Source organism: Furipterus horrens, unplaced genomic scaffold, assembly GCF_987537825.1.
Source record: "Furipterus horrens unplaced genomic scaffold, mFurHor1.1.pri manual_scaffold_5, whole genome shotgun sequence".
Taxonomy (NCBI): Eukaryota; Metazoa; Chordata; class Mammalia; order Chiroptera; family Furipteridae; genus Furipterus; species Furipterus horrens.
In genome coordinates, this window is record NW_028327175.1 from 141295574 (window position 1) to 141322249 (window position 26676).

Sequence of the window (26676 nt, forward strand, 5' to 3'; positions counted from 1 at the left end):
AATTCCTGGCAAACAATAGCCGCTCAAGTGTTTCTCAACTGAAATAAATTATTCTGTTTCTCATCCTTACTCTCTACCTTATTATAGGGTGTTTCTCCCACTTCAGGTATAGAAAAGTCAGACTGAATAAACAAATAGCAAAACGGATGCCTGCTATCAGAGATCAGATAGAGAGGGTAAGCTACTCTTTCAGGATGCTTATTTACTCTTGTGGTATCCCAAGTCCACTCAATGTGGAGATGACTCAGAGAATGTTGGTGGATATTAAGGATTTGACTCTCAAGATACAAAGGAGAGTCAACAGTCACATTTTATAAGATAACACTCCTGCTCCTTCTGGTAAGAAAAAAGATACGCAAAAGCAACTCTAACCAAGAAGAGATGTTTGGCTATTAGGTTACTCAGTCTATCATGTAATTACCATATATTTTACCATATCTACTTAAAAAAAAAATAAATTGAAGCTTACAATAAAAATTGTAAAGACAACCAAAAATAATTGTTTAAAAAAAGATTAAAAGGCTAATCCTAGACTAAGCTAACTATATAAGGAATTATCTAAATTTTTATTTATGAAACCTTTAAAGACCTTATATGCCACAGTACATAATGTAATTTTTTAAAGACAATATCTTAGATATTAAGCATATGAACATTATCTAAAATGCATATAATAAAAACCAGTCTCTAAGGAAAAAAAATCTTATTTTACTAAATTTCATTTACAGTTCTATATATAGACACAGATATAGATTATAGATAAAGAGATAGGGATTTTTACGATGTGTGGATATCTAAGCATATCAAAGTTCCTTTCACCCCAGAGCTCCTCTTCCAACTAGCCGATGCTTCAACTTGCAAGGGCTACAAATTCTTCCCTTCTCATATTCTTCCACATATGTTCAAAAAGGCCAAATACCTCTTTTAAGTTCTCAAAAATTCAGATTCATGCAAAGTAAATTGAATTCAACACCAAAATTCAACAATCTTAGAAAATTAGTCTGTTATTTAAGCTATTTTAAATTATTTTACTTTGAACCAAAACATACTTTTTAATGTAATTTATAATGCAAAGTTAAATTCTTACAATGCTTTTAAATATGTCTTCCCCATGACACTTTAGGTTCTGAAAGTTGTTAATAGTATCTTCTTTTTGATCAATTATATCTTTCAACTCTTGAATTTTTTGATTCAGCATAATTATTTTCTTTGAAAAGAATAGCAATTTTTAGTAAATATATTTTAGGAAAACTAAAATGCAAATATGATGCAGTTTTATAATTCCCTCAAATTTTAAGACTAAGCAAAAATACCAGGGACCACATACTATGCATAGCATGACCTTATTTTTGATTAAAAAATAAAGTTTATAAAAACAAAGGGAAGAGAAGCAATTCAGCATACTGGATAAGAGAATCTGTAATCAGACCCTGTGTTTGAATCCTAGTTTCTCTACCTTCTAGTTGTGGGACCCTGGGCAAGTTATTTAATGTCTCTGTAAAAATAAAAATAAAAAAATAGTATCTACATCATAAAGTTGTTCTGAGATTCAAATGAATCAATATATGTGAAGTACTTAAAAGAGTACATAGTGAGAGAACTCCTACGGGCCCTCAGGTGGACGGGGAGTCTCCTTCCCCTTCCCCTGCTCCTACGGGCCCTCGAGTTGTACCGGGAGCTTCCCCCTTACCTTTAACCCCTTTCCCTCCCTTCCTTCAATAAACCTGGGGTAAAATCATAAAAAAAAAAAAAAAAGCGTACATAGTAAGTATTCTATAAAAATATATATAAAGTAAAAGTCTAAAAGAGCTACCAATCAACTTATTGATTTTTTTTCATAATTTAGGAGAAAGATTACAGGGGACTTTTTCATTTTCTATCTTGCACAGTTTAATATAACTGAATTTTTACAACCAGCATCCACTATTTTTATAACTGGAAAAAATAAAAGATTAGGAAATTATCTAAACAGTAGCTATAACAATGTCTTCTGCTAATTATATTATTGTGGTTAGTTCTTTAAAAATTGGATCTTTGATACCAAGATCTTGAATTATTTATCTTCAAATATTTAATTCTTTAGTAGGATAAGTGTAAGTTAAAATAAGAAGACCCATGCCAGAGAAGGTCAAGCAAAATACTAAGTTTAGAGCTCTAAATTCACTTCACCTCCATGTATACTTGAAATTTCATATTTAGACTTATCAATGTTAAATTCTATCTATAACCATTTGGAAGGGTTATCTGATCTAAAAGAACAAGATGCCAGACATCTTCAGAATTCCAATGCTGCACATTGCTCAGGTAATATCCTATAATTTAAAAACTCAGTAATTTCAAACAAAATAAACAATTTAAATCATCTGATCATCGCCACACATCTAGTTTTAAAAAGTGGCATAAATCTGTATGTGGTGATGTAGAATTATCTACAAGACATTTTCTAAAGGAAGATAGCAAAACACAAAACCACAGTCCCATCTGTGTAAACTTTCTAAAATGTGTATGTATGCGTGTATGTGTTCTATATATACAAGTAAATATTTTCTGGAAGGGCTGAAGAAACTTTCCAGTGGCCACCACTGAAAAGAGGTATGAGGGTGAAGAAACTTATTTTTCCGTTTTTTTAATCATATTCATTTACTACTTATGTTTAAAATATATTACCTTGTCATAATTCATTCCCCTTCAATTACTTATCAAGTTTCTTATTAAAGACAAAAATAAAGCTTAAAGTATTACCTCATTAGATTTCTCAAGCTCTTGAACCAATGAATTTAAGTTAACTTCTGATTCTGCAAAAAATAAAAATATTGAAAAAACATCTAGCCCCTAAAAAAAATTATCATTGAATAATCACAAAACATAAGCTGCTACAGAAGACACTTCAACTAGTGTGTTTTTCAGGAAAAGGCTTTTGACATCACTAGACACACACAACACTCAGCTACTAATTCTACCATCAGAGTAATGTTTCTGAAAAAACTACTTTCAACACTCAGAATAAAAATGAATGACATATGCTAAATAGTAAAAAACTTCTGGCATAACCTCAGAAAGGAGAAGGCACTATTACCTTTCTAGACCACCTTGTAATGTAGAGGCACCACTTACCTGCTATTTTCTACCCATCTTGTTTCAGGGAAAAGGAAAGAGTATTTCATCTAACTCTCTTAAAAGCCAGATACAATAATCAGAGCTAGAGCGAAACACCAATCTAACGGATTCACAGGAGTCACTCTATCCCAAACTTGCAAACCAAGAGTAAAATCTACTACCGTATAAGTTCATTAGGAATATAGAAGAGCTCATAAAAGAAACATAAAGAAAAACTATATTTATGAGATTTCCTAATTTGTTGATGAAGCTAATACTTAGTTCTTTATTTTTGAGAAGTCCATTTTATAATATTAATCTAAAAGTAAGTAAAAACAAAAAAATGTCTAATATTAAATTACTATGAAGCCATAAAAATGGTAAGTATTAACTACGTTACCCAGATCAAATAATTTTCTGGTCACTATGGTACATAAGTTGCATAAATCTCTTACACTAACCAGATGTCTTTTCATGCATTTCTATCATCTAAATATGAGTAAAATACATCTACTTACCAGTTCCTCTCTTTTTTAACTCTTCCTGAGTTTTGATTAATTCTTCTTTGGTTTTAGCTAATTCAGCTTTAACTTGATCAAACTTTATTTCTAAACAAGCAATAGCTTCCTGGGGGTCAGCAAGAGATGCAATATATAAGTGAGCAATTTCAGCCTGTTTCTTAATATCAGTGACATCATCTTGCAGAGAACCAATAATTTCTTCAACTCCTATATAATTATGTGCTTCCTAAAAATAGCAAAAACCACATGCCTAATGTTAGCAGTGGCTTTCACTCTTACAGTGTGATACCATCTGATTTAAACAGTTTTAAAAACATAGCAAAAGTTAATTTGAAATGTTTTAAAATAATAAATTATATCAAGTACCTCCAATTATGAAAAAGTTGTATTCCATTATTCATTTTGTTTTATGGAACATGAGAAATAGATCCCCATTCAAACAATGTTGTAAACTGTGATAAGTCATTACAAAACAATTATGATTATCTAGTTTAGGTAAACTTCCAGTTATATAATATGTCTTAAAAGGTTTTGTTGGGACAGCCAAAAAAACCTTCATTTTCCCAGCTTAGAATGATGGTTTGACAGCAAGGGCCTGAACATCACCAACTCAGGCCCCCATATTGAGTGATTAAAAAATAAAACAACAACAAATAACCCCAAGGGAAGCAATCGATTTCAGTTTCAGTGGAAGCAGCAGAAAAGAATAATGTTTCTTCAGTAGTAGGGAAAGATTAGTTGGCTAGTACAAGCAATCCTTTTTATATATGTGTTTTTGTTTTAATCAGAGCAGTACTTAAATGAGCCATTAAATTCCTTATAACCTTAAAATTCTTTAAGTTGAAGACAAATCTCATAGGGGTACTGCATAATCAAACAAAAAGGAACCTATTTAACTACAGTCAACACAATGACTCAAACAACACCAAAATGAGATGTAAATGTAACAGAGACACAAATTTTTCAAGTTCAATAGCTGTATTTAAATTATATGTGCTTACATTCCTAACAAAGCATACTTAATTATAAAAAGCAACAGTTAAGTTTTTTAATTCTAAAGTATACTAATGTTTGACATCATTGATGTGGTACACTAAATCCTGGCACCCAAATTCTTAATGGATTTAATACTTTAGTTAACATACTTTGGTTTCAGCTTTCATGGCACAATCTTGATTTATTGCTTCTTCTTCAGTGTCAGTTTTACCAACCAAATCCTTAAAGATAGCTAAACGACATTCAGCATTTTCTTCTAATCTCTCTCGTTCCTGAAGGAGTGTTTCCCTGCATAAAACAAATGAATCCCACTGAGAAACAAAAAAAAATCACTACTTTGTGTTTTTGTTTTAAATTCCTAAGATTAAGGACATTATAAATTAAAAGCAGATTTACTTAATTATTCATGTATAATTCAGAATCACCATGGAGATTAGTAACAGCTATTTTTCAAGCCTATAAAAAGAGGAAAGAATTCAGAAGCCACCTAACATGAGTTTAAAAAAAAAAACTTAAACAAGTGAATAAAATTATCAATTTCTGCCAGGACATGGAAGAAATAACTCACTTAAAGTCAGCTTCCCGTTGAGCCAAATACTGAGTGAACTCCTGTGTGACTTCTTCACGAATTCTAAATTCCAATGTTAACTTTTCTTTTTTTTCATTTATCAGTTTTTTTTTCAAGTCTTCTATTAAATCCAACAGTTTCTAAAATATATAAATATTAAATTATAATAAAAGAATATATCCCAAGAGAAATACTCTCCAAATGTTCAAAATAAAACTGTTCTCATTTAGTCAATTATAATTATGCATCCTTTTAACAGTGATAATAGTCTAACTGAAAATTACTTATCTGCAGAGATTCATTCATCTAAAAAATCGGTGAGCCTCTCAAAACTTTAGAAACAGATTTAGAGTAACTGAAATGTCTTACCGCCAAACTACAATAAGAAAGTAAAGGATAAAAAAGTATCTATTATCCACCAAGAAACTATTTTGAGGAGTTCATATTTTATTTCATTCAATCCATACAACCGTCCATGAGCATATACAAACAATTCATGTTCTTGAAGAAATAGAATAATTGATACCGGGTAGACATTTTGAGCATTAGTACTTAAGACTGCAATGTATGCTAAAATCATTGGATAAAAAGATACTGGGGAACAAGATATGCACATAGTCTCAAAGTATCATCCCACAGATAATATGCTTTTACAATGGAGAGAGATCTGAAACACAATACATTAACCAGGTGAGCAAAACTTAGCATCACCAAGAATGGGGAAATCAGATATCATGTGTCTCCTGATGTGATGCACTAGGAAATGCACAATGTCACCTATATAATAGGCTTGCCTAAAGTGTAAAACCTGGATCACAAGAAAATAATCAAATACAGATTGGGGGCATTCTATAAGGCAATTGGCCTCAACTTTTCAAAAATATCTATGCTATGTTAGAGGATCATTGAAGAAACATAACAAAAGCAATGTGTTCATTCTAGCTGTAGATCAAAAAACAAAGTAGCTAAAAAGAAAATACTGGAACCACTGGAGAAATCTCAATGTGGACAGTATAAGAGATTATATTATTGCATCAATATTAAATTGCTTAAGTATGAAAATGGTCTGTTATCATGAAAAAAATGTCCATGTTCGTAGGAAATATATGCTGAAGACATAAGATGTCATTGTCTGAATCTTGCTTTCAAATGGTGCAAAGAAATGTCTTCAAATACTCTTGTAAAGAGAACTAAAATAAATGTGGTAAAGTGCTAACAAATGGCAACCAGTGTAAATGGGTATTCATTGTACTAGTCTTCTTTTAGGTTTGAAATGTTTCAAAATATAGTTGAGATGTAAAAAATTTAGTGTATTATGGAAAAAGAATTGGAAGAGAGGGAGCCTTAAGTACTGTTAACCCTATCTGCAGAATAATAAGCCAAGTTTAGAAGTATGAGTTCTTAATACATACTCTCTTTTCCTCATGGCTAATGAAAGCCTTGTCTTCCACTGTTTTTTCTATATCTTGATCAGTAAGTTCAGTTTCCACATTTTGGTTTTCTTCAGCTACTTCTAGCTCCTCAACAAAATCTTCATCTTCTACCAGATCTTCCAGTCTCCTTTCCCAAGAAATTGTAGATCTTTTTAAATTTAATATTTTATTATCTGAATTATTCATGTCTGATGGTACATCTTGAGAAGATTTGACAGGTCCAAATGATTTCTCTTGAGAGGAATTTAAAGTGTCTGGAACACAAACCTATTAAAATATCCAATGTGACTTTTAAAATAGAAAAGGCAAAAGCTGTCCACTAAAAAATAACTTTATAAATTATTAAGTCAAATGACAACTAGAATGTTTAAAATAAAACCTATGCAAACAAATCGTCGGCAGCCGTCCGTCTCGAGAGACAATGGTGTAGCTTCTTAAGAGTCTATCTGCACCGCCGAGAATGGCTGTGCAGTCCGACTCGGGAGTGACATCGTATCTGTCTCCTCCCGTGTTGAATCGACATCTTGCGATGACGCTGAAGCTACAGAGCCTGGGCAGGGTGATACGGAGGGTCTGCTGTTGCCCATGCAGCAGACCCCCCCTCTCTTCGCAGCTGAAGGGTCCAAGGGAAAGACGGAGTCAATACAGCTTGGCTTCAGGTGCGCCGCAGGAGTTGCCGGTGTTGACTACAACGTCAAACCGCCTTAGGGACTCCGGCTCCGGATTTTCTGTCGGGGTTTACTCCCTTAGCCTTTCCCCTGAAGAGGTATGCCGCAAGGCAGCGGAGGTTTTTTGGAGTCAGAGTTTTCCTTCTCTGATGTGCCCTGACTGGAAGATCGAACCAGCGACACTTAGCTCGCAGGCCGACGCTCAATCCACTGAGCCAAACCAGCCAGGGGCATGCAAACAAATATTCAAGAAGAAATTAACATCCTTAAATGAACACTCCAATAACAGAAAAGTTAATGTACAGGGTTAAGTTTTTAGTACTATTCCTAGCATAGGGCTACCCAATTAGCCACTAAATGAACCAGAATGGAAAAGCTGACAATTTATTGCAAGAATAGCACTAAAATTTGTAACAGGTACCTATTATTTTAATCCTAGTGTGGTAACCTTTCAATCTTTGCCCACATCCTCCTACTTGGTCCAATATTTACATATTTAATTTTCAATTATTTCTTAGGTTTACAGTTATAACTGCAAAATGTATTATCTAGTCCTAGAAAAAAATCATTAATATTCTAATTAATAAAGGCTTGATAGGTTTGGCAGAAGCTTGAATATATTTACTTTTTGTGCCATGGCTGAGAACTTCAACACATTGAGTGTTTCATCATAGGTAAAACAACATTGGCTGATGTTGACAATCATACATATTTTTCCTTTACCATGAAAAAAACTTTGAAAATAGTGAGTCAGTTTACTTTCCCGGAAAGGCACATGCTGTTGAAACCTATGGAAAAAATATTTAAATAATTTTAAGTTAAAACAAATCCCATGAAGTCAGGATGCTGATAAATTTTCCAAAGAAATAATTAACCTAGCTATCATGGACTTAAGTTCTAGGTTCATGATTAGTGCTACCTATAATAGTCATTTTCTGGTTATGTTGTTTTCTTTAAATACTACTACTAATATTTGTAATAACAACCCATTAATTAAAATGTTAAGAAAATCACATAGAACTAGACCATATTCTTTATTGTAGAGTAATTACATAATATATGCCATGAAACACCTTAAACTATATAGAAATGATGAAGGCTGATTTAGAATTTACTTAGCCTAAAAGATTAATTAATGCAGAAATCTATCACATCTAGAACACAATACACTAGTAAGAATAAAGTGATTTTAGAGAAGCTTACTGTGTAAAGTGTCGATTGATAGATATTTGCTATGAAAAATATTGTGGTTACTTGATGAGTCACTGGCATGGAATGACACTACATTTCTATCATTTTTTTAACCCAAGATCTCTTCGTATTTTAATCGTAGTCATTACATAAGAAGCAGATTAAAAACAACAAAGAAATTTCTAAAACTAGCGGAGCTGTAAGTTTAAATATTATAATATTTAATATTCTAATAACATTTTCAGCAGCACTTACTTTGACTTTTCACTGTTCTTCAAAACATTAATGCACTTTCCCAGAGTCAATAAAGAGGTGTTGATGTTCCCAGTCTCTCTCAACCTTTCACCTTCATTTTGTGTCTTCATGCTTCGTTCTGAACCAGCAAGATCACATAAAGACAACCTGAATAAAGAAAGAAAAAAACTTTAAAAGTTCTTCAAAACAATTCAAAATAATTACAATTTGAAGAACGTTCAACTTACTCACTGACTCGCATTACACGAGGTGTTTCAGAATCTTCAATCTGTAACATTCTAATAGTGAATATGCTGTGACTAAAAGAAATACACAAAGATCAAATGTTAAGTTTCACTTTTAATTTCTGCATTCTAAATAGGAGACACAAGCATCTTGACCGGCATCTATTTATATCCTAACACTAGCCTTAGCTCCAGTACATTTTCCAACTAGCTGCCAGACATTTTAATCCAGTGTTCCACTAGATTATATATCCAACTGTCTAAAACCAAATACCTTATCTTTCACTTAGCCACAAATCTCTTGAAACTGCTCTCTCTCTTAACATTCTTTTTTTTTTTTTAAGATTGTATTTATTTATTTTTAGAGAGAGGGGAAGGGAGGGAGAAAAAAAGGGAGAGAAACATCAATGTGTGAGAGAAATATCAATCACTTGCCTCTCACATGCACTATAACCCAGGGATGTGCCCCAACCTGGAATTGAACTGGTGACCTTTTGCTTGAATATTGGGACAATGCCCAACTCACTGAGCCACACTGGTCAGAGCTCCTTCTCTTAACTTTCCAACTTCTACTAATATAACTGTTTATAATAAAAATCATATTGTTAGTGAAAATAGTATTTATGTACAGCTAATCTTCTTTAAGTATATACCTAAAGCAAAGCATATACTTGGTCTAAATATGGGTTTATCTGGGTCATATATTATCCTTGTGTCATGCTGAGTAAGGGAGGAACAGGGCTCTTTACCACTTAAGAAAAAACCTGTTTTAAATATCTCATTGCTTAAATGTATTTCGTTTTTTCTCTTATCCTCCAATCCTTCCCATCAAACACTCTATTTTTAATCCTGTGAGTTTCTGTCTTAACAATTGCATCTAGTGTTTGTGTTCATGGGGTAAATGGAAAAGACACACAAGCAAAATCCACCATTACAGGCAACTCTTAACATATTATGCTTAGATATTCATAAAAAGAAAGAGTAAAAATGCCTCAGACTTCATGCAAATTAGTAAATATTCTGTCAGAACAAGAAATAGTCCTGATGGTCTTAAGTGTTTAGCAAACTTTAGTTTACAAAATGTTTTTATGCCTATGAATTCATTTAACATACCAGAAAACCTACTGCCCACTTTAAATTAGTTGTATTTACATTAGCACAGATGCTTCAGGCTTATACCATAGAATTTACCCTTACCTTCTACTAGAAGCATTGTTCAGTTTTGTGAAGGCAACACTCTGATGCTTTATTCCTAGTTTTAGAAGTCTATATGCTTCCTTGGAATCAGATACTTGAACCCATTGTAGATCTTTAAAAAACAAAGAGGACACATATCAATAAAAACCCAGTATTTATTGTATAATACAATCTCATTGAAGGTTTGTACTCTCTTTTCCCAAAAACATATAATGAAATCTTTCTTTTTAATAACATGCCCTAGGTGAAGTCAACTCAGCTATTTCATATTCCACTAGAAAAGAGGTACGCAAAAGAAAAATATTTTAATAATTTTCCAGTATTTAAGTTACACAAACATGCAAAGTAAATTCTTTTACAGTCACCCAAAGAGAAAATTTAAAAAGATTACTTACAATTAAACATCCAGGAGGGAAAAAAAGAACAATACAGATTAAATCTACAAAACTACCTAGCTATGAGGCATTCCAAATTACAACTCATTAATGAATCATAAAATCAAATTTCTTTAGTCATAACCAGCATTTTGTAAAAATGAAGTAGAACAAATGAAGTAGATGCATTCTTTGTCATAAGGGTAGATATAATTAGTTAAACTTCTGAGTTGTAAGTATATATACATGTTTACAGAGCTATTGGGTCACCATGTTATCAATATGTATGCAACTCCTACTGTGAATAGTGGTTTAAAAAGGTTGGAAAGATACCGCCATGGAAAAACAGAAATATTTCTAAATCCCCAAAGTTTGGACACTATTACAAAGCAACAATATAATGTCATTATCAAGACACACAGCTTTTTCCTTTCAGAATTCAATAATACTCAAACATAACACTAAAATAAACCCCTTTATATTCAGATTTAATTAACATACAAAAACATACTTGCAAAGCACAAACTTCACTTATCTTGATGTTAATAACTGTTAATAATTTTTTCAATTTCCAGTGTGCTTTCATATAGTTATAACAAAGCCTAGAAAGGAACTTCAGAGCAATAAATTAAAAAGTATTCATTAGTATACCTTTTATAAAAGAATAGCCCTTTACATCTTGGGAAAGACGTAACATCTTTCTCTTCTGGAACTTGGATGATACAGGAACAAATAAGTCATAAATACATTCATTATAAATCTCAAAGAAAGAAACCCACAGAGAAAATTTTATGTTACTATCCATATTCAAGCTAGCTTGTTCACAATCTTTCATGGATTCTTCAAAATCTGGGATATTCAAAGAATTTGTTAAACTTCCTACAAAAAATAAAAAGGGATAATTACAAAATTAAGTAACTGACTAAAAAATGAGACAACAGAACAGATCAAGACTCCTACACTTGAAAACTAAGTATCCTTAAATCTTTTGACAAGCAATGTTAAATGACCTGGACCAAAGCAGATGTAAATAGTATTTGTATTAACCAAAGTTTGGTTTCCTTTTATCTCTTCTTTTTGAAAATATAGTAATGAACTAAACTGAAGTTAAATGTACATTAAAAAACAAAAAATATAGTATTTCCCTTGGACTTAACATGAAAGTTACAACCAGTAAAACAGGTATCTGCAATATAAAATCCAAATAAAACTTTAGAGTAACTGACATTTTATACAGCTTTGTACCATTTTCTAAGTATTGTTATGTCACTGAAGAAATTAAATCTCAAGTTTTTCAAATGTATTTCATATAATAAACATTTTAAAGGTGAGAAAGGAAATCTTACCATAAAGAGTATCATAACTGTCATTTTGCATTACAACCTAAAAAAGATTATTTTTAGAAGTTAAAAACCATTTTTAGTTAAGATTAAATAACCAGTATACTATCTATTCAATTAAGTAAACAACCAAATCACAACCTTTCATCCACTCAAGTCAATGACCTCTATTAATTATTTTTGTTAAATAATATATTCTCACAAAGGAAATCTGGCAAACTACAGAAGAGTATTTTTTAAAAATCATCATATATAATCCCTGCTACCCAGAGGTAATTACTATTAATATTTCAATTCACATCTATTTCTGTTCTCCACACTTACTACACTGTAAGCTTTTCTGTAATTAAAATTCATTTGTATACATTTGGTGACCACATAACTGAATAAATGTGAATGAAAGGACACCCCCACACACACCTCCCTCCCTCTCTAAAAGCAATGAAAAAAATGTCCTCGGGTATTAATAATAATAATAATAATAATAATGGTAATATAAATACCTAAATGTATTATTTTAATGTACTTTTTCTTCTGCATACAAATCATTTCCTTAGGATACATACATAAATCTTAACTGGTAGAAGAAAAGATATAAAACACTTTTTAAGTTCTCACTCTTAATATTATGGCCAACTTGCTTTCTAAAAAAACTTTACAATTAATATATGAAAGTGAGTACCTCATTTTTTTAACATTTTAAATTTCAGATAAAATCATATTTTGTTCTAAATAAATACCTTAGGGAAATTTTTTTCATTATTAATGACTAATTTTCACTATGAGTTACCTATGAAATTATCTACTAATCTCCAAAATTTCTGTTAAAATACGATTTTACTTTCACAGACCATAATTATCAACTCTGAACTCCACTAATGAACTGTTTTTTTACTACCTTGAAACTTTGATTTCTAAATGTCTTAAAAAAGAAAGTACCCACCATATTTTGAAAATATTTATAAAAACTGTTAAGTTTTTAATAATCTTGACTAAGATAAATTTCTCAAAACATTACAAAATTCAGAAGAGAAAAACTAAACCAAAAGAAAGAAAGGGAGGGTTGTGTGAAAAAATAACCTGATAAAGAGACAAATGAATAAATTAAGGTAGTAAGAGACTTAAAATACATTAAATGAAAGAGCAAGTTATAGAACATTATAGTAAAATCTCAGTTTTTATTTTCAAAAAGAAGACTATATCCTACATATAAAGGTATATGCCAATATATGACTGTATGTGTAGGTGTATATATATAGAAACCCCTGTGTTTCTAATTTTATAATATAGAGAAAAAGACATAAAGGATACTTCCAAATCTGTTAATAAGTCTTTTTCTTCAAAAATAGAATTATAATAAATTTTCATTTTATTTTTCATATTTCCTTGTTTAGCTTTTGTGTACACACATTACTTTTACAACTAAAAGAGAAGTTTTAAAAATCATTACATAGTAAGTGCAATGTTATTTCTACAACCAAAAAGATTTCACATTTGCTTTGTTTAAAGATCCTGCTGTTCATACAATATAAAATAAGAGGTGTCATCAAACAAGTGTTTAATGTTTTTCTCTTAAAAGACAACTACCACGACCATAAATATTCCAATATAGATTGAAAGAAACTAAAGAATTTATAAAAGGTCATGATTTCTATGTATTTTACATACTAAAGTACCTCCATACCTCTTTCACTTGCCTAAGCAATGCACTTTTGCTAGCAATTTCTTCTTTCTCGTGGTCTGGTGATAACCGTAAATATTCTCTGGATCTATGTGGTTTAAGGTTCATTTTTGTGTATAGTCTTCCCTGAAGACTATCAAATAATACATTCAAAGTTCGAGGCAAAATGCCAATATCTTCTTCTGTGCCTGTGAAAAGAATTTTTGTTTTATACTCCCTCAGAGTTAAAAAGTAAAAACGCCCCTGGACTACCAAGACTCCTTTTATACCACAATATGCAAGAGCAAACAGCTAAGAAAAAAGTGAGAGAGATTGAAGGATTACTCAGTTCATCGCTTTGGTCTTCATTGTATAATAGACATTTTATCAACTATTATTCTGATCCAAAACCTACATTTTACATTCAGATCAGGCCACAGATTTACAATCACCCATAATCGCAAAGTATAAAAGTAAAATGAAACATAGCTTCCCTGGTTATCCATGCTTAATTCATTGTCACATTGTTTTTCTGAATTTTTATCATTTAACTATTTATCATATTAAGTAGTTTCACAAATGAATCAAATTGATCTGAATTAAAAGCCATCAGCAGTACACATTGAATTAATCTATTCCTATTAAAAATGGAGCAAATGTACTATGTAATGGAAACATAACTACATGCAAGTATTATATGAGTGAATATTAGTGCTTCATTTTTTCTTTCCAGCAAAAATAAAACAATTTACCTTGAAATGTATATGTTTTTCCTGAATTTGTTAGCCCATAAGTAAAAATCAGCCGACTTTGTCCTTTTAAAAAGTCTTTTACTGGTTGCATAATGGAACCCTGGAAGAATTCCTTCTGTGTAGTTTCTGGTCCAAAAACCTAAATAAGAATTTTTAATAAATCTTTTTAGGAAATTCCAGTTAATATTCGTGCTGAGTTCTACCCTATCTCTCAGGTTTAAAACAATTTTTAATGATTTTATAAGATTCATTCTTAAAACAGGTGTCATATGTCCAACTCCAACAAATACACTTGATAGTTTACCTACTCTCACAGCATTTTCAGAAAGAAATCTGGGAGGGGAGAAGCAATGGGGAAAAAAGTGGGACAACCATAACAGAAAAACAATAAAAAATAAAATATAAAAATAAATAAATAAGAAAACAAAAACAAAAAAAGGAAGAAATCTGACCAGCTAAACACATTTTCATCTTATTTCTGAAAAAAGATTTCTTTTAAAAAAGATTATAAGAACCAAACTGTGATTTGTTCACTTCCAATATATATTTATAGACCTGAAATTTGAGTCCTACCCTTGAGAAAAAAATACAATCGCCTAATATCTAAGTTCCATAAGCACAAGATATATATAGTTAATTACATACAATTATGTAGCAGTTTAGCCTAAGACAAGTCTCTTTTCCTTAAAAGTAAAATCTTCAATTTCATACGTGGGTGCTTACCTTAGAAAAACTGAATTTCTGTACCATCAGCCCAGAGCTTTTCTCACTTAACCGAGCAAGTATACTTTGAGGATCTTTCAGAAGAACAGTCTGTGAGTCCAACCTATACACACAGCCCTAGAACAAATAAATGGAAAAAATCCCACAATAAATAAATATAATTATACTTTGTCCATTTAATGAAGGTATAATGTTAAAACCCAATTAAATTCAACACCAACCTCAGACTCATGTTCTTTTTCTGACTGTGTGAATGGTCTTATTCGAAGACAAACTTGGAGATAATCTTTGGATTCCAAACTGTTTGCCTAAAAATGAAGAACAAAATAATTGTATTAATAAAATACAAAATGTTGCTTTTCAGAAATCATCCTTCTTTTAAGTGGCTGAAATAGTTACAGGACAATGAGATTATACAGAATCTCTTAAGCAAACAGTGATTCTTCTGTTTTTAACCATTTTACATGTATATAAAAAACAAATTTTTAAAAAAAATCACAAAATGTTCTTTACCTCCTATATTTTATACTTGAAGTTTACAATAAGGCTTTTTCCATAAAATCCTAACTTTTCTAACTAAATAACCTTCCTTCCTTCCTCCCTGCCTTCCTTTCCTTTCTCCTTTCTCCTTCCCTCCCTCTCTCTCTCCTTTCTTTATTCTTTTTCTTTCATCTATGTTTGCTATACTCCCCTTTCCCCTTTCATAGTTCTTTAGAAATTGGGTTAGTCCAGCTCTAAGCATCATAATTAACAATCTAAAAGATAACAAATAGAATACATCAGGATTGAATCAAAAAGTTTACAGAAACACAAAGCAAACATCATAGTAGTAGTCAGTAGAGTGGTGGAAGGGCTTTCACTTCTTAACACATTGACTGCCACACTAGGAAAAAAAAGTTTCCCCTGGAGCCACAAAGTTTTATTATGAAAATAAGATAAAAACATTGAAAACAAAATATTTCTTTGTGATTCGATGAAAAAGTAACGGGAAATCTTGGAAACAGTTCATAAAGGAAGTGTTTTTGTTTACATGTCAGACTTAGTGAAATTTAAAAGTTAAAATAAATAGAAAATAAATTAACTTCTGTTCATCTGATCCACGTTTTCAAATTGCCAGTATTAATTTAACAATAAAATCATCAGTAAGATTTTCACGAACCATCTGCAGGGTTTTACCCATGAGACCACTCTTCACATAATATGTATTTTATAATATGGCAGCGTGAGCTGCCTGTGCACCACGAGGCACCCAAGGTAAAGCGACGTATGAATGGTGTACACTTCACAAGGCTCCGGGCTTAAAACCAGGGTGAGTTAAACTTAACTCACATGGCAGTTAATGTGTTAAGCACTACTGAATTATTTTAACTTTTAAAAATCTGGATTAATTTTTTAAAACTAGGGCTGCAATTCCTTGGGGCGTAGTAGAGTATTTTACATTTTTGAGACGATAACAATAGTATCTGACATGTTGAACACCATGAACTATTAGCTCAAAGTAGTTCAGTTTTAATATTAGATCACACTCTTTATTTCAATGTCATATCTCTGTGAAGCTTGATTTTTCCATGGTTGTTGTGATAAAAAGCACGTACAATCCCAAAACAATGAGATACAGGAAATGAGGGTGGCTATGTCTACTCCAATTCCAAAGTTTGATAAATTGTGCAGTGCACAAAAGACATACATATCCCATTAGTAAATAACATTGTAATTAAAGAACTGTTTTTTATTAACTTGTTAATTTTTTTTTTCCAAATAGCTACTTAGATTAAATCATAAACAGTTATTAAGTTATTTGGACCTATCACTTGAAAAGGAACTGTTATGTATCATACTTAAGGCACCATGAAAACATTACTAAGATAAGAAGTGCGAGAGCTAAAAAGTCATTCTCTTCCCACCTTCTAAGTTCTTCTAGCTGGGCTAAAAATCAAATTAACAGAGTCTGACTGACATAGGAGAAAATATCCAAAGTTTATTTTATATGAATGTACATTTGAAGTTCATAAGAACATGAAAACCCCAAAGAGGCACTGGGCAGTTCAAACTTACATGCCATTATGGAAAAAAGAGAAAGGGGGCAGATTTCAAAGGGGAAGCACACAAAAGAACGTAAGACACGCAAACAAATTCCTGCCAGGTAACCCAGAAACAATGGGTAAGTGGGCAATCTAGCTAACAGGTCCCTACTTGGTTCCTTCCTATCTATCATACTTAATTCAAATTAGGCTAAAGTGGAAATCCTTAAGGAGAATATACTAAGATTCACTTTAGGGAGGGTCAAAGGTTCTTTCTGAATCATTTGTTTAATAACCAATTTAAGGCCCTGGTTGGGTAGCTCAGTTGGTGGGACCATCGTCCTGAGAAGCCAAGGTTGCAGGTTTGATCTCTGATCGGGGCACGTAACAAGAAGCAACTGACGTGTGAATGAATGCGGTAGAGCAACAAATTGCTCACTCTCTGTCTCTCCCCTCCCCCCCTCAAATTAATAAAAAAAAAATTTTTTTAAATAACCAACTTAAAATCAATATCCCAAAAAGCTCGTCTTGAGATGGCGAACTTTGGTCCCCCTCAGAAGGCTGCCTTAAACCCACAATGTGTGGAAAGCTCTGCTCTGGTCATATCTGTCTGCAAGTGTGTGTGCATCACACACATTCTCACTCAGTCATGATAATCAACATACAGTACTCCCTTGCTATATCGCGGTTCACTTATCGCGGCCTCACTGTATCGTGGGATTTTTTAAAATATTATATTTAATTATTTATCACAGATTTTTCACTATATCGCGGGATTTTGCGGTACTGTATACATATGTTGTTAAAAGTTACATAGGTTTAAGAGTGTAGAATAAATGTAAGGTTCCTACTTCACTGGTTGGGGAGAGTCTGGAATACAATATCTGCGATAAGTGAGGGAATACTGTAATATTTTTCTTGTACTTACCTCAGTGCTTGAAGCAACTAACGAAAATTCACGAGAGAGATCATGCTTAATGCTGTCAAAATTTATTTCTGAAGGCCTTGCAACTGGATCAGCACTAAAAACATATGATGGTCTAGGCATCCCATCTTGATTTAAATTAGATTCCATTCTGCAAGAATAACAGGAACTGCTTTAGACATCCTTAATAAATCAGCATTTAAGATTATGGAGTTTAGCCCTGGCTGGTGTGGCTCAGTGACTTGCACACAGGCCTGCAAACCGAAAGGCTGCCGGTTCAATTCCCAGATAGGGCATAAGCCTGGGTTGCCCGACAGGTCTCCAACTGGAGGGGCGTGTGCAAGAGGCAACCAATCGATGTTTCTCTCCCTTTCTCCTTCCCTTCCCCTCTCTCTAAAAATAAGTAAATAGAGATCCAAGATGGCGGAGGAGTAAGTGGAAGCTACACTAACCTCCTCCCAGGACCAGTCTGGATTTACAACTTAATTTTGGAGAAATCATCTGGAATAACCAACGGAACACTAGCTGGAAAGAAGTCTTATAACCACGGAGAGACAGAAAAGGCCGCTACATCACAACGTGACCGGTAGGGAGTGCGGAGACGCGGAAGGGCTGGCTGGGCTCACACGGGTGGCTGCTGAAGGGACTGAGAAACAGCTCAGCAGCCGGGGATTCCCCCTGAGAAGGGCAGGGTCTAAACCCCCAGCTGGGCTTCCCAGCCTACAGCGACAGAGTGGAAAGTAAAATAGTATCAGCTGTGAAAAGCGAAAAGCCACAGGCTTTCTTGCTAGCCGGAGAGAAACAGCAGGAGAAAAAGAGCTCTTAAGTGGATCACATATGAAAATATTTTGGCCACCACTTACCCTGGGCTCAAGCAGAGGGAAGGCAGAGAGGACTGGAGACACTTGGGGAGAATTTGGCACGGTGGCTTTGAGGGGAGAACTGGAGGAGCAGCTGACTGGGTCCCAGTGCTGACTCATCCCCAGTACTGCGGGTAGACCATTCCCCTCCAAGTGGCGTCAGCCTGAGGGGAAGCAAAAGCCCTGCCTACAGGAATTAAGCTGCCACACCCACAGTTCTTAAGCCTGACAGCTAATCACAGATTGAATAGATTAACAATCAAAGAAGACAGACAACAGCAGTAGATCCCTGGAAGTCTCCAACAGGCTGCCTAGGGCCAGACTGGTACATGATCTGACGCCACCAGAGGCAGATCCAGGAAGTGCAGATCATTCCAAGAAGCACCAACAAACAATAGGAGTCAAAAAAAATGGGGAGACAGAGAAACAACCTCCCATCAAAAGGAAAGGTAGAATCCCCAGAAAGAGTGCTAAATGAAATAGAGGGGAGCCAACTATCAGATATGGAATTCAAAACATGGATTATGGAGAAGCTGAATGAGCTCAGCGGAAACTTCAAAGAACTCCAGAAAAACTACAAGGAACTCACAGAAAATTACGCGAGCATGAAAAAGGACATAGAAGCTATCAATAAGAGCCAGGAGGAAATGAAAAATACGATCTCTGAATTGAAGAACACAGTAGAAGGAATTAAAAGCAGGCTAGAGGAAGCAGAAGATCGGATCAGCGAGCTGGAGGACAACCTACACAAAAACTCCCAGACAATGCAACAAAATGAAAAAAGACTGAACAAGACTGAAGAGGTTCTAAGACAGCTGCAGGACAACATGAAACGTAATAATATCCGTATCATAGGAATTCCAGAAGGAGAAGAAGAAGAGCAAGGGATAGAAAACCTCTTTGAAAAACTAATGACAGAAAACTTTCCTAACATGACGAGAGAAAGAGTCACGCAAGTCCAGGAAGCACAGAGGGTCCCAATGAAGATGAACCCCAACAGGCCCACCTCAAGACACATCATAATTAAAATGGCAACATTCAAAGACAAAGAGAGGATCCTAAAAGCAGCAAGAGAAAAACAACTAATAACATACAAGGGTACTCCAATAAGGCTATCATCAGATTTCTCAGCAGAAACACTACAAGCCAGAAGGGAATGGCAAAAAGTATTCCAAGCAATGAAAAACAAAGGCCTACAACCTAGAATACTATACCCAGCAAAGCTCTCATTCATAATGGAGGGTGAAATAAGGAGCTTCCAAGACAAAAGAAGGCTAAAAGAATACATCTCCACCAAACCAGCAATGCAAGAGATGCTAAAAGGTCTGCTCTAAGAAGATAAAGAAATAGAGAGAGACAGAGAAGAACACGAGTACAAAGGGGAAAAATGACAATGAATAAGTACTTATCGGTAATAACCTTAAATGTAAATGGATTAAACGCTCCAATTAAAAGACATAGGGTAGCTGAATGGATTAGAAAGAATGACCCACATATATGCTGTCTACGATACCATAAAAGTCCTAGAGGAAAAAATAGGCAGGAAAATTTCAGATATCCCACGTAGCAACATTTTCACTGATATATCTCCTAAGGCAAGGGAAATAAAGGAAAGAATAAACAAATGGGACTACATCAAACTAAAAAGTTTCTGCTCAGCTAAAGAAAACATCAGCAAGATGAAAAGGAAACCAACCATATGGGAAAATATATTCGCCAATGACATCTCAGACAAGGGATTGATCTCCAAAATATATAAAGAACTCATACGACTCAACACCAAGAAGACAGACAACCCAATTAAAAAATGGGCAAAGGACCTGAACAAACACTTCTCCAAAGAAGACATACAGAGGGCCCATAGACATATGAAAATATGCTCAACATCACTAGCCATCAGAGAGATGCAAATAAAAACCACAATGAGATACCACCTCACACCAGTCAGAATGGCCATAATCAACAAATCAACAAACAACTTGTGCTGGAGAGGATGCGGAGAAACGGGAACCCTGGTGCATTGCTGGTGGGAATGCAGACTGGTGCAGCCACTATGGAAAACAGTTTGGAATTTCCTCAAAAAACTAAAAATGGAACTGCCTTTTGAACCAGCAATTCCATTACTGGGATTATATCCGAAAAATTCTGAAACACCAATTCAAAAGAACCTATGCACTCCAATGTTCATAGCAGCACTATTTACAATAGCCAAGTGCTGGAAACAACCTAAATGCCCATCTGTAGATGAGTGGATCAAAAAACTGTGGTACATTTACACAATGGAGTTCTATGTAGCAGAAAGAAAGAAGGAACTTCTACCATTTGCAACAACATGGATGGAACTAGAGAGAATTATGCTTAGCGAAATAAGCCAGGCAACGAAAGAAAAATACGTTATGCTGTCACCTATTACAGGAAACTAATGAACAACACAAACAAATGAGCAAAATTGAACCAGAGGTATGTAAACAAGGAGTAGACTAACAGTAACAAGGGGGGAGGGGGGAGGGAGAAAAGGGGGTAAGAAGGGGAAGTGTAAAATCAAAGAACATGTATAAATGACCCACAGACATGGGCAACTGAGTGGGGACTGAATGTGGGGGAAGGGAGGGGCAGGATACAGGGAAGCAAGAGGGGAAAAAAAAAAAAAAGAGAGACAACTGTAATGGAAAAACAAACAAAAAAATTTTTTTTAGTGGGGGAAAATGAAAATATGAAGAATGGAAATGCCAGTTCAGTGAATATTAGGACAAAGATTTTCCTTCACATTGTATATTTTTCTCCCTATTTGATCTCTCCAGAGTTTGGCATTCTAAACAAGTAAGTAATGACTTAAGTTTCTTTGCATAGACCTAATAAGACCAGTTGTTAATAGAGGTTCCTTTTTCTGAACAAGCCTTTGACTGGAATGTCAAGCCTAAAGGAGACATGCTTGGGCTCATGTTGTTACCAAAAAGCCCTAAGGAACTGGGAATGACTTTCAAAGGTAATAAAAGCCCGCGAAATAAAAGGCCTGCTGCCATGGTTGGTTGTGCGGTCCACAGCAATCTCTCCAGGGAAGGAACGAAGGTTGTTTTCCTGAAAGATGGCTAGAAGGGACCTTAAGGCACAATGGAAAACCAGAAAGACTTGGAAAGAACAGGTGTGTACAGGCAAGGATGAATGCCAGGTATGTGGCCCAGCTTCTGTGCACTGAAGAGCAGACTGAGGGCCACCCTAAATGTTCCTTGGGTAAGTTCCAGCAAAACAGAACTAAAGATCATAAGTGATCATTTGCTGCTCTTGTTATGCTTATGCAAATGAACAGGATAAATTAAAAATGGACTTAATGTAGTCCCTTTAAAGACAAGGAGAGTAATCTTAGGGAGAAAAATCAGTATTCAAGGAAAATCACAATGATCAGTGGCAGACTGTAAAGTAGGGCAGCTAACCGTCTTAAAAGTTTCTTCTCATTTAAAAAATGGTTTCACTTGAAAATTAAACCATATCTGTGATATCACCAAAGAGATTCAAGTTGCAGGCAAGTAGAATGTCAAGTGCCTTGCAACTGGATGTCTTCCCAATAAGACAGTCTTACAGATTTAGAGACTTTTTTGTTGGTTATGTTACATAAATTAACATGTGTTTTCTGTTTTCAAAGGGCATAAGCCTATGACCGCATTACCTGAGTGATTGTCTGTACGCATAAGCCTCACTTAATCCTCTCTGCAGCGCTGCCTCCGGAGACTCAACAGTTTGGCTGAACTAAATGGCTGAGTTGGTGAAGAATGGGGTGGTCTGTGGGCTTCACTTTAAAACTGAATTCTCTTTTCTATCCTAATGGCTTGGACAGAAAGGGCCCAGAGGTCTGAGAGGGGGGAAACAGAAACTATTTCCCTCAGCCCAAACTAAATAAAATGGGCAAAAGGGTTTTGGACAGGAGAGATGTGCCTGGCACACCTTCCTCCAAAGAAGCCCTTTTTTTTTTTTTTTTTTTTTTTTTTTCTCCTAATGTGGAACATTGAGGAATTGATCCCTGCCTTTTGCCACCTAGTAGTTATGGATTGAATGATGCTTTTTAACCCTTTTTGCCAAATCTGTTGCCCCCAGAACACAACAAGGATGCCAGCCTGCGAAACCAAGCACGCCGTTGTCCGGAGACAGCCAACTGACCTGGAGTCTGCACGATCCTTCCCCATGTGGGAAGGCCACCCTCCCCTCCACACCCCCACTCTTATTAGGGATTTCTGGACCCAAGGCTAGGTAGGACGACGACCATGTCCAGCTTGAAGCAGCTAGAGGAGCTTGAGACCTTCGCCCATTGTCCTTTACAAGATTACAAAGGGTCTTAATATCTGAGAGGGAGGGATAGTTATTTTTTACGAACCATGGGTATGGACTTGGGGGGGGATGCTGGGGGAGGGAGATACTGGGTGGAGGGGAGTAAAGGGGAAAAAATTGGAACTACTGTAACAGCATAATCAATAAAATATATTTAAAAAAAAAAAAAAGAAGTGTAAAAAAAAAAAAAAAATAAATAAAAATAAAAATAAGTAAATAAAATCTTCAAAATAAATAAATAAATAAATAAATAAAAGACTATGGAATTTTAAAAGTCTGAGTCCAGCCCAATACTTCCCCACTGTAACTAGATTTCCAGAGAAGAAAAACATTAGACTGCTTCATCTATAACATGATGACCTATCAAAAAGGCAAAAGATGAAATTACTTACAGATTCTGAATCAAATACAGCTGGACACAGCCCACTACTATTATTCATACAATCCAACCTATGGATAAATACATCAAAAGAGATTTCAGAAATGAAGGTAATCCATAAAGTAAGAGAATACAAGACATTTCTATTTCTGCCTAAAATCCTCTCAGAAATCAAACAGTAAGGGTGGAGTAAATTAGAACCTAGTGTTATTTATTTGGTGTTTTCTGAAGAAAGTTACTTACAGACTTTGTAATGTTTTAGTATTTAAGAGTTAAATATAATTACCTGGACAATTATTTTCAATTGAATTCTTCCAAATAATAAAGTGAAAAGGGAAATAAAGTATGTGGACATACTCAAAACAGTACCTGACACATCACAGGTCTTAAAAATTATAGGTGAATATGGAATGCATCGGTAAACTATTACAACGAATGAAACATCAAGTCACTAAACTTAAATTTAGAGGTAACCTTAACTGAAAAAAATATTAACATTCAAGCATTTACTGAGACTCTACTAGGTACCTAATAGAAGGGAGAAAGAAATAGACCTGTTCTCTGATAATATTATGAAATATCCAGAACAGTGACTCCCACTATGGTCCCTGGCTCAGGAAGTAGTAATGGGCATCCACAGGTGTTATATAAACAAGCCAAATATGGTCTCTGTATACTGGCCCTACATTGTTTTCTTCTCCACAGCATGCCCGGAGCATTAGTTCAAAAACCTACCGAGGTGACAAACTCAAATTTTTACACATCCATTTGCTTTTAATATAGCTCAAACAAGCTTATTTGTAGTCATTTGGAGCCTAACCCTGCATATCCCATAAACTACCTCCAAAATCTGCTAGCCACTGAACTCTAAAGACCCAAGCCACTGTTGCTCTTTGAGTTCTGACCTAGGAGCTCCAAGCTGGTGCTGCTGAGCAACATCACTTAGATACCTAAGCCCCCCATCTCTGACTCTCCTCTCCCCATCCTCTTCCTCTTCTAGGTGGTGGCCCTTCACTCTAGTCTCTGGAAGGCTTCATGCTGTGAAGACTTCTCTTGCATGCTAAGTGCTACCCCAATAAAGCTTCTTATGTACTCTTGCCACTTTGTGGTCATACCTTTTTCCTTGATAAGCCCTGAAATCGCACAACTCAATACAACAAGATTTTCATTGTTCTGACTTTTCTAAATTGCCAAAGACTATGGAAATTATACATTTACTTTCAACGAGACCCCATAAACTACAGGATCGACCAACCATAATATTAAACAAGTTTAACATCTTTATTTTTTGTTTTTATTGTATAATCAAGGATGTAATGAAAATGGGGAAATAAACATAGTTTGATAGAATATTTCAAATATGTAATTTATGGGTGAAAATTAAGAAAAGGGTATCTGATAGAGTAAAAAAATAATCACTGATGCAGAACATAAGAGGAAATGCCTGCAAAAACATGAAAGTATGGGTTTGACATTTCATAGCTCAGATTTCATGAAGTGCTTGGAGAGCTTGAAGGTGAGCTTCATTCTTTGCCTTCAATTAATTTTTTTCTCCCCCAAAAATGTATTAATAAATCTTTTATAAAATTCCTGAATTAAAAGGAATATGTGTATCTCTTTAAAAAAGTAAGGTTATAATGGATTGTACTTGTTCATATGCCCAGTTTTCAATGAATAAACTGTCTCTTAACGATCATAAAACTGTTCAGAGTACTGTAACTTCCTGTCCTTTTGGTTAACTTCTACTTACAAGTGTGTGGCCTCCCTAACTAGACCAGGAATTTCTTGAGAGCAAGAAATTTCTGTAGGGGATACAGAGATATAGAAGTAATAAAAACTCCCTGTCTAGTGACTTAAATAATGATAATAAAATCCTCTATACAAAAAAAAGAAATCCTACTCTTTTAGTGATATCTTTAGCAACAGCAGAGTTCAAGACCTCATTTCTCATTTCAGAAGGCTGTTGCCATGACTGAATAAAGGAATTTCTATCTTTGCTCCAGGAGTGTCCATGGTTGAAGATAAGTGAAAAATTTAAAAATCGGCTACTTGAATGAGGTTTCTGAATATCACTAACAAAATATAGCCTCAAAAACAAGTCTTCATAACTAACTGACGAGTTCTTTATATTGTATTATTTTGCAACTTGAAGTCTTGGGTCCAGGACATCTAATAAAAGATATACACTGCTATACTGCTTCTGGGTAAACATGCTACCTTGTTTTAAACCAAAAACAAACCTGAATTTGGTCACCTTAAGGAAGGATTACTTAAGGCCATGAACTGTGTCAACCAGTCCTTCAGCAAGGAATATTAGAGAGTTATGCCAGACAGGAATCACTGAAGCAGGGGGTGGAATGAGATCGGGAAAACCTTCTAACCTGGCGGATGACAGACAGCAGTCATTGCACTCGACACACACACACACCCTTCCGCTTGAAACTGCAAAGTCCCAAAAGGACGAGCCCCAGGCACCGGCAGCAGCCTGGAAATAAATGCACAGAGGACCACAACAAAAGAGACTATGTCACCTGCCAAACAAATTGTTCATCTCGGGGGATTCAGGAAAAATAGCTTTGGCAATGGAGGCCTATGCCTGAACAATAACAGCAACAATAAAAATACTGATTATTACAAACACTTAAACCCTACTATATACTGGCACTGTTTCTAACAACGTAACATCGTATCGCTATCTTCACAAGAAATGTAAGAGTAGGTTCCATTGTTACCCTCACTTAACAAATAAGAAAACTAAGGCTTGCAAAAATTAAACACGTTGCTTTGCTAAGAAGCAGTGGAGACGAAATTCAAACCCTAGCCGAAAGAACAGGGCTCAACCTTCCATCGGGCAGCAGGTACCCTAAGGGGCCTGTGTCGCTCTTCAAACCAGTACCTGAGAGTAACCTCAGCAGCGTTACGAGCTCCCTGGGAAGGTGCTTACACAGCCAGAGCCGTTTCCCCGCCTCGGATCTGGTATGTGCGCACTCACCCACCTCCTTCCTCGCACCCTTACTTGGGCCACCTCCTCACCTGCAAGCACCACCGCGAAGTCTTAAATTTCAAATTCAAACAATGGCGGCCAGGGCACCGCACTGAACGCTGGGAGTGGACAGAACTTCCGGCACGACTACGAGAGCGCCGCAGGCTCGCGCTGCAGGATTGCCACCCGT

General features: G+C 34.9%; 1 protein-coding gene across 5 annotated transcripts in view; it reads right to left on the reverse strand.

The window, feature by feature from the left end:
- Window positions 1-23576, reverse strand: part of KIF20B (kinesin family member 20B) — a 61569-nt gene extending 37993 nt beyond the window's left edge. For 3 of the 5 annotated variants that reach the window (XM_090277988.1, XM_090277986.1, XM_090277985.1), the window contains exons 1-17: window positions 23517-23576; window positions 17948-18095; window positions 15220-15306; window positions 14999-15115; window positions 14276-14414; window positions 13548-13732; window positions 11870-11906; window positions 11175-11402; window positions 10150-10261; window positions 8956-9027; window positions 8729-8875; window positions 7908-8070; window positions 6594-6881; window positions 5182-5321; window positions 4763-4901; window positions 3615-3843; window positions 2743-2795 (exon numbers count right to left, since the gene is read on the reverse strand). In XM_090277988.1, coding sequence (XP_090134114.1) covers window positions 2743-2795; window positions 3615-3843; window positions 4763-4901; window positions 5182-5321; window positions 6594-6881; window positions 7908-8070; window positions 8729-8875; window positions 8956-9027; window positions 10150-10261; window positions 11175-11402; window positions 11870-11906; window positions 13548-13732; window positions 14276-14414; window positions 14999-15115; window positions 15220-15306; window positions 17948-18094 — 2283 coding nt within the window. In that variant the 5' untranslated portion in view covers window position 18095; window positions 23517-23576. The remainder of the gene's footprint in view (window positions 1-2742; window positions 2796-3614; window positions 3844-4762; window positions 4902-5181; window positions 5322-6593; window positions 6882-7907; window positions 8071-8728; window positions 8876-8955; window positions 9028-10149; window positions 10262-11174; window positions 11403-11869; window positions 11907-13547; window positions 13733-14275; window positions 14415-14998; window positions 15116-15219; window positions 15307-17947; window positions 18096-23516) is intronic. The other 2 variants (XM_090277989.1, XM_090277987.1) reach the window with 1 other exon arrangement.
- Between the last annotated feature and the right edge of the window lie 3100 nt (window positions 23577-26676).